Here is a 9,220-nt window from a genome sequence, read left to right on the forward strand (position 1 = left end):
GGGTGTGTTGCTGTGATGTGATGTACACACTATACTTGGCAGTTCTGTTTTTATGTCTGTCTGCCAGTACGTCCTCTGTGTTTGATGTCAAAACATATGTGTCACTGAAATGAAACAATGTTTTCTACTTATCTGTATTTCTTCTCTTCTTTTTCCTTTTTTTTTTCTTTTTTTCCTTTTTTTTTTAAATTTTCCTTCATTCTGGAAACTAAGTCAACATCCAAAAACCTGTGTGCAATGTTGTAGACCTGACAACTGCAATTCACCCTATTGGAAACTAAACCTCTGACCATCACTGTTGTGGCAGTAAAGTAAAAAATAAGCAAAAGACCCACCCCCTCCTTTTATTCAGGGTTATGATATATCGGTATACAAACAATGACCCTCTATCTGAAAACTCATTTGCTTGATTCAGCTTTTAGCTTGGAGAGGTAAAGAGTTTTGCGTTTGTCCTTGTGCACTTGGAGCTTTGTTACTCATCATCTTTCTCGCATAGGCTTAAATCAAGCGATGCTTACAAAAAGGCCTGGGGCAATAATCAGGATGGTGTTGTAGCCAGCCAGCCTGCACGTGTCGTAGATGAACGGGAGCAGATGGCCATCAGTGGTGGCTTTATCCGCAGGTGAGCCTTTTTATCCACTGTTTTCTCTCTGCTTTCCTTGTCACTGATATATTTAGATTGCTTCCATATGGTCATGAGCTCTGTGGTGCTCATTAACTCCTTCAGAGGTGCTGGGTAATGTGATGGAGCCAGGGTTTTCCACCAAGCAGTGCTCGGATTCAGGCTGATGGTGACTAAGGCACGTCCTAAAGGTTACTGCATCCAGGGACTTCTGGGCCTGAGGGTCACCTGAGCTCTAGTGCAAAGGATGGTGACCCTGCTGGAAATCCTGGAAGGAAAGGTCTTGGTCCCGAGAACCAGAAGATGCTTGAAAACGCAAGCCCAAACCTTTCTTTCTGAGACTGCCCAGATGCGGGCAATAATAAACTAGAAATGAAGTCTGTTTATTTATTTCACAGCAGCACTGTGAGGGTGCAGACAGCCATGGCCAGCCAGCATTGTCCTCAGCACTCCAGCTCCCTGTGTGAACACTTGTCCTGGGGGCCTTATCGCAGGTCTCACTAATGATGCTAGTCAAACGCCTCAGAAATGAAGTGTCAGATAAACACTAGTTTATTGCCATTATGTCTCAAGGCATGTAGTGCCCATAATCCATCCTTGCCAGAAGATGCACCAAAGCATCCAGCAGCCCTCCCTTTCTTTTCAACAACAAAAAAGCCTCAGGCTTCCTGCCAAAGCACCGAGCCAAGCCCAGAACCTGAAGAACACTTTAAACTAGAGGTGCACCCCTCCCCTGCTCGTGAGTGTCCTCAAAACCTCACTGCATGGGGAATGATGTCCCCTTCCTCAGCTGCTGGGAAGCCACAGCTATGGAGGAACAGAGTGGGAATCCCTGGGCTCTCAAACCAAAGCCAGTTTGATGCACACAGCTATATTAAAGGCAGCCCCACTGCAAACTTCCCACGACACACAGGGATCCAGCACAAAGTACCTACTGATTACAGAGCTTATGGGGAATGTATTTAGCAGACAATGCTATCAGCATACCAGTAGGCAAAGCTTTGATCTCTGAAGATTAAGGACACTAGTTTAATAAGTAATTATCTTTCCAAAAACTATTATCCACTTATTTCTTTGGCTGCTGTGATAAAGGGAAATCAGTGTGATAGAAACAATGCTGTCATGCAATCTGGAGCGTGGGATGGAGTTGCCATTTAAGTTTGATGGGTCTGCCATTCACTTTTTTTCAAAATGTCTGGATGGCAGCCCCACCAAAATGAATGCTGGGGCATGATAATAGAATAGCAGTGAAGGAAGTTACACTGCACTGTGATTTTTCTGCAAATAGCCTGGAGCACCCTTTGGGCACCTACATGAACACAAACTGTGTAAGAGGCTCAAAGTAGGAATTTTCTGAGCAGCACCCATGGACCTTGCTTTTCCCAGCATCAGTCACCACCTGCCTCTTCAGTCACTGGAGAGCTGAACTGGGCCTTGGCTCAGGCACAAGCTTTTCCTTCCAAAAAGCAACTGCACAAGATGGTGCTAAGAATGAGGGATAAGTGATCTTTACTAAAGCCAGTAAATCTGAGAGAAGCTGCTTCTGTCTTTCACCAGAAATACAGTTAATTAAATAGGATGCTAGGTCAGGATTTTCACAGCTGAAGCACCTCTTCCCCAATATCTCTGTGACCCCAAGCATACAAGGACTGGACAGCGTTCATTAGCCTCTGCAGCCCAAGAAGGGGAGATGCTATCACTGTAATTCCAGCACCTTCCAGTACCTCCCATGAATGCTAACCACACACAATGTGAATGGGGAACCCTTTCATTCTTTGGGAAGGATCATCACTGCAGAGAGGTGCAGCATGTGGTACAGATAAGCTCAGACAGCAACACCTCTACCAACAGCAGACACGAGCAGTATAAACAGAGCACTGATAACCAGACAATTGAGCCCAACATCCAAAAACTAAGCATGTAAGGTTTTTCAGGTTTTTCACTCATTAATCCCTTTTGTTCAAAGCCGAGCACAGCAGCCTGTTCCTCAGGTGACGAGCGATGGAGGATGCAGTGGAGATTTTTTGGGCGAATCCCAGTTTCAGGGGGAATCTCCTGTCTCTGCTTTAAAGAATTGGGTTTTTGTTCCTAGGGTAACAAATGATGCCCGGGAAAATGAAATGGATGAGAACCTGGAGCAGGTCAGCGGCATCATTGGCAACTTACGTCACATGGCCTTGGACATGGGCAACGAGATCGACACACAGAACCGCCAGATTGACAGGATCATGGAGAAGGTAAGAGCTGCCTTTTCCGTGAGGACCCAAAAACGGGCTCTGTTTTCCCTTCTCTGAGGGGAGAAACGGGCCTGGAAAGGACAAGGGACAGAAACAGCTCCTCTCTTCTCCCTCAAAATCCTTGGGCCAAAGCAGAGCTTGCTGCTGTGTATCTGTACCTCCTGTGCAGGCTGGGTTGAACCCTTGCTGTTGAGTTTGCCACAGAGCTGCAAGGGGACCCCTTAGTAGACATCAAGGCTCCTTTTCAATAGCTCAGAAAAAGGACAAGTGCCCTGAGCTATGCTGAACTGTGGGGTTTGGATCTGACTACCCAGGCACTTCCTGGAAAGTTTCAAATCTTCCTGGGCTTTTCCTTCTTCAGAAACCCCATGAGCAGCTCAGGATTAGATCACCTGCTTGGAGGACCAGTCCTCAAAGAAGGATGGGGATTTATTAAAATCCCAAATCTTTGCCATATGGTAACAGTGCAGCCAGTTTTGTTGTGCTGCTTATAACAACATTAGGACAGAGATCTACCTGCTCTCTTGGGTGTGTGTGTGTGTGTGTGTGTATATATATATATATTTATACATAATTGGGCCCCACGCGGCCACAGTGGAATACAAAACCTCAGCATTAGTTCTGCAGAATCGCCATGTAAAAAGGCAGAGAGCACTGTTCCAGTGCCAGACCTGCACTGCAGATTTCTGAAGCAGAGAGCAGCCCCCTCCAAGCCTGGCTGGGAGCTCACTGCCATCCTGAGATCCCAAGATCTGCAGGCCATCTGCATTGGTACTGGCAGAGCTCCAGGCACAGGCAGGCTGAAGTGACATAAGAGGCTAGATCTTCATCTGGTGTAAAACCAACACAATGCTCCGCTTCCGTTGAGATTTACACAACCTGAGGAGCTAACCCAAGGACTTACATGTGGTGCTTAGAGTTAATTCTGACCTCAAGTGGTAGAGCTGGTGCTCTTGAGCCTTCTTACACATGCACGCCTCCTCAAACTAGCAGGATGCCCATGCCTGTTTTTTGTGTCAGTTAACCAAATCAGAGCCTAGTAATAAAAATGAAGGAAAATACTGCACTGAGGGACTCACTCCAAGAGCTTTCCTTATTGAAGGCAGATTCCAGAGAGAACTGGGTGAACTATACATTGTCTGAAGGCTGGGAAGATCATCCCTGACAGAGAGGCAGCCTCCTCGTGGCTTGGCGTTGGTCAAAAGTCTTGCTTTATAAAGCTGCATGTGTTTGACTGTACTGGAAAATGCACAGTATCACTGGGATGCCATTATGCACCATTTCATATTTCTGAGAAAAGGAGGAGCATTGGGGGAAGGATTTACTGCTGCTATTCATATGCAAAGAACTAGAAAGCAGCACATGAGTCTATACTTTGAGAAGGGATAGGGAGTTTATACAGCCTACACCATGAGTACCTTTAACTAGAAAGCCTATGACATACATTATTTTCTCAAAGCAATGAGGACGTGCACTATTGTGTTCCCCCTCCCCTGCTCATGTCACAGTGGCAGGAGACATGCCCTGTGGATGGAAATCAGTGGCATCCTACCCGTGCCTGCAGGATCCTATCCCAAAATACAGCAAGCCCAACAAGTTACTGTTCTCCTACCAGCTCAGGCTTGCAAACATCTGGATTTTGAAAACATTGACCAGGCCCTCTGTGCACATAAAGCACATGGGCCAAACCTCTAACAGTGCATGCTGAGAGTAGTGAGCTGAAGGACCAGCCTTCCACAGCCTTGTGGTCTTCTCACAGACTTTGGCATTTTGTACAGCAATGGCAAAATAACATTGGCAGCTAATGCATTCATAAAATCACCCAGGGCCCTTGGCTAAGGAACAGCAACACATTTGTGAAAGATGGATTTGCATCGTACACAGAGGAGTCGTCATGAGAGCAGCACAAAAATAAGATAGTCTTCAGTCTTAGTGAAAAATAAGTCAAATTTCTCAGAGTAAGGACATACAGTAACGAGGTACTAGAAAAAGGAACACAATATATTAGCAAAACCCTCTATAAAAGACAGAAATAATGGTTAGCTGGATAACAGCAAAACCTCAGTTGCATACACACCCAGTCTGCAATGAAATATGGCAACAGACCCTCGTCCCTCTCACAGCAATGCCAGGGTTGTTTTCCTGACCAGCTGGAGCACTGTGCTTTGGGTCAGTTATGATCATTAGAAAGGCCCTTGGCTGGCACACTTTGCAAAAGTTGGGGTGTATCACAAAGCTAAGCCAGGGTACCCTGGGATGCATCATAAATGCTCCTAAAGGATTTATGTTATACTGGATGCATGCACCCAAACCAGAGCAATCTCATAATGCAGCCATGTAATCTGATCTATCCACAGTAATCAGGACAGCAATGAATAAAAGGCTTTCTTTATCCTTTCCTCAGATCTGAGAGAAAGGGACAAAACCCAAAATGACAGTGTGATGAGTAGGTGAAATAGCACCATCACCAAAAGGGCCTGCCCCTAAAATCTACCATAAATAGGAGGCTGGGAAGAAAGTAGAGGGGTCTCAAATCACTCTGTCTTAACCTAAGTGGGAAGGTCAGCACAAAGAATCCCACTGCCTCCAATGCAACATCATCCACCAGACACAGGAACACAATGTTTCATCACTGTTCGATGAATATTCACTCATTTTGTGACAAAGGTAACTGCTTCCAAACCCATTAACTTTTTAGGTGGCCTTTTGGCAAAAGCACACAAAATCGTACTGTGGTAGACAAGGTCAAACTCATGGCTAAAATAAAGGAGTGTGGCTTGTAATAAGTAGTTTTGCTGATTTATGCTTGTTGAGGAGCTGGCACGTGCTACTGCACTAAGAATACACATAGCATTTTCCAAAACAATTACTGAGAAAAGCCCAAGACATTTCAGAAAGATTTATTGCACATCAGCATAAACATTCTTAAAGGATTCTTAAATGCATGTGGGAAAGTTGCTTCACCATTCTGTCTTTGTAAATTGGAGATTTAAAATAAATCTGTACAATTTGGATGCACCCCAGAGATGTGGGAACAATCATCAAAGCTAACAAAATGCAGCCATCAAACCACAGAAAGAGTTTGCTATTGGAGCCCATGCTTTTAAAGCAGCAACACAATTCTCACCTTTCCCACAGGTCTGGTTTTAAAAATTGAAACCATTTTCTATCTAGTCCCTCTGCTAGAATAAGTCGGCATGGCAACGTGGGCTTGAGTGGAGTTTTGCCAGTTTTTCTCAGCTAAAACAGTGTCTTTAGTCTCCAAAATGAACTTCTGCAGAGCTACAGAAAGTCATGGCCCAAGTGTCTTCCCACTCAGAGAGAACTGCCCAACCTCCCAGGTGGTGCCATTTTATTAATGGCATTTTATAATCATGGCACGTGTCACCCCAGGGAAAACAGTGCAGTTAATGGCTCAGTCTATGCTGGACTAAATTGCAGTTTGATTGCTTCAAATCACAGTAGAATCCCTGCCTTTTCTTAACTCCTGTTTATGCTGCTGCCCCATGAAAGAGGCTACTCTCTCTTGCAACTACATTGGTGAACTTTGGAGTACTGGCATTCCTCTCACCTATTCCCTTCCTTTCACATGCAGAGCAAAGATATCCAGACTGATCTTTTCAAAGAAATTTATCTTTACCAGCATTCCCTACATCAGCGAATCCAGCTTCTCTGCTCCAGGAGTCGCTACAGCGACCAAAATTTTAATTTTGGCCAGTATCTGATGATCTAAGTTAGACCACAGTCTGGGTCCACTGAATCTCCAAGGGTTCTGAAGCTTTTCCCCAGCAAAATGCAGATGCACAGCACCAGTCCTCATGCTGTCATCCATTACCATCAGCACTACCAGTGCTGTCAACAGCACCAGCTACGGATCTGGCACAGCATTTACGGGAGTTCAGTGCAGCTGACCACAGACAGAAAGCTCTGCTTGAAGGCTACATGAAGTAAAACTAGAAAATCTGTAATCTCCTTTTGGGTCCCTCATACCACTATCAAGAGCAGCTCTCCAGTATTTTCAAGTTTCATTTTTCCGTGACCCAGCCAAAATTATGGAACTGCCCACAAAGCACTGTCATTCTTCCCTGTACTCTTTTATTCTCTCATACTCTCTTTCTTCCCTGTACTCATCCCTCTCTTTCCTGTGTGTTTCCCCAGGCTGATTCCAACAAAACCAGGATTGATGAAGCCAACCAGCGTGCAACAAAGATGCTGGGCAGCGGTTAAATGCAGAGAAGTGCATTTCCTTTTAATGCTGTCCAGCAGGGCAGCACCTTCATGCTTTTATCATGGTATTTATCTACTAGGTTTGCACACATGCACATATCAGCCCCATTGTAAATGTTGTCCTGTGTAGTTTGTCAGCTTTCCAAAAATGATACTTGTAATTATTTTTTTCTAGATATCTTTCTTTCCAAAGGTTGTACATAGTGCTGATTTGATGGCTATAGCTCACTATGATGTTTTTTGGGGTTCTTCCTTTCCTTTCCTTGTTTCTGTTTTGGATTCCTTTCCTTTTTTTTCCTTCTCATTTTTCTCTTTTTTTAATGATGTTTGCTGAATGACAACACTGTTGGAATGCTAAACGTGCTGTTAACCTTTAAATATACAGTATTGTTCTTGTAAAACTGTGACATTCCACAGAGCTACTGCCATGCTCCTGTCTTTGGGTATCATGATGTTTAAGCACTTAAACCTGCTGTCTTCAGTTCTTCATTGCCATTATCTGTTGTTATGATTTCATGATTAGACAATGTGAAATTATATTACTATAACAAGCATTGCACTAAAAAGTGATGTGATTTATGCAGTTATGCATGAGGAATAAATAGACTTTTAGACTCCTACTTAAACAAGAATTTTCCCATGGCAGTAGCACACCAACAATGACAACAAAAGCATGCTCAGTATTCGGACTCTTTTGGGACTATGTTATACCAGCAAGTTTGCAGTTGTGCCACTTTTTTCTTGTTGATATATATATAGTTATTAATCATGATCATTTTTTTTAATTATGAAAAAAAGAGGGATTTGGCACTCACCATTTAGCCATTGCCAGCAAAATAAAAGCTTGGCTGAAAATATGTCAAAGACAAAAAGAAATAAGTGTAATATATTGGGTTTGTCTGCTGCTTTTGAAGACTATCTTTTGGAGGAAACAACTACCATATGAAATGGTGCAAAGAAATGTAATTTTTATAAGGCTCTCTCTTACTAGTCGCTATCCCCATGTGGTTTGTTATCAGTACAGTTCTCTGTTGCTTACCTAGAGCTATGCACACCAAATCGCTGAGATGTTTAGTAGCTGACAATTAAAAATAATTAAAAAACCTAAATGAATGAACTCTAGATAAACTGTGAGATAAATATCATTTACAGCATGTAATATGAAAATTCCTTATGTCTCCTGTCAGTTTGTGAAGTGATTGACATTTTGTAGCTAGTTTAAAGATTATTAAAAATTATAGATCTCAGAATCCATGCTTGCTTTATCCATTTGTTGCCCTATGTGTCAGTGACAACTTCTTATTTGCAAATAGCCTGGGAGAGGAAGTGCAAAGTCTAAAGACTCTTTACAAACTGCTTTTGTATTGTGTTTCGTGGGAAACTAAAGATTTTGGTTTGCAAAACCGTAGAAAAGCAACTGCACTAAAAATTACACTTGGTACATTCCAAGTGACTGTTATTTTAAATAACCTGGCTTGGATTGCCAAACACTGAATCAAAATATTTTTCTCATGTTCAAGGGAAAGAAAAAGTGACATAAATGTTATGGTACAGAAGGATACAGTTCCTTAGTAGATAAAATACATTCCTGTAGTGGATTTAGTCATGTGCTAATACACCTCTTTTCAAGGAAGGCTTTGACCTACAGAATTTGGATAGTCTGCTAACAATAATTTTCTCAAATGACTAACAACAACTAGGGTTTGCTGCCAATGAAAAGCGTTATCATATTTTCCCAGGGTTTTTCCCCTATATGGACAAATTAGAATTAATTCTGCATGAGTGACAGTTCACTCATGTATCTCACATGGCCATAAGTCAAAATACACAAAGAACATAAATGCTTGCATAATTAAAATTGCATGATAATGCAGACAAGCTACATTTTCTTTAGCAGCTTTTTATTTTTGGTATCTATTAAAAATTCATTTATGCAAATATTTTCCCCCACTACTTCAAACCAAAGAAGAAACTTCAAGCAAACACTTTTAATCTGCTGACCATTTCTAATCCTGTCTGTTGGAGCATTCCAGTATTTGTGACAGCACAACCATTCTGCAATGTCAAAGCCTACTGGGGGAGGGCAATAATCATATTGGAAAATGCCTCACAATGGGAACATGCAAATACAAGG

General features: G+C 42.7%; 1 protein-coding gene across 2 annotated transcripts in view; it reads left to right on the forward strand.

The window, feature by feature from the left end:
* The window catches only part of SNAP25 (synaptosome associated protein 25), a 60,544-nt gene extending 52,208 nt beyond the window's left edge, over positions 1-8,336 (forward strand). For both annotated transcript variants that reach the window (XM_054629776.2, XM_054629774.2), the window contains exons 6-8: positions 497-622; positions 2,715-2,859; positions 7,018-8,336. In XM_054629776.2, the coding sequence (XP_054485751.1) occupies positions 497-622; positions 2,715-2,859; positions 7,018-7,086 (340 nt within the window). In that variant the 3' untranslated portion in view covers positions 7,087-8,336. The remainder of the gene's footprint in view (positions 1-496; positions 623-2,714; positions 2,860-7,017) is intronic.
* The last annotated feature ends 884 nt before the right edge of the window (positions 8,337-9,220 follow it).

This window comes from Agelaius phoeniceus, chromosome 3, assembly GCF_051311805.1.
Source record: "Agelaius phoeniceus isolate bAgePho1 chromosome 3, bAgePho1.hap1, whole genome shotgun sequence".
In the NCBI taxonomy this organism is placed as follows: Eukaryota; Metazoa; Chordata; class Aves; order Passeriformes; family Icteridae; genus Agelaius; species Agelaius phoeniceus.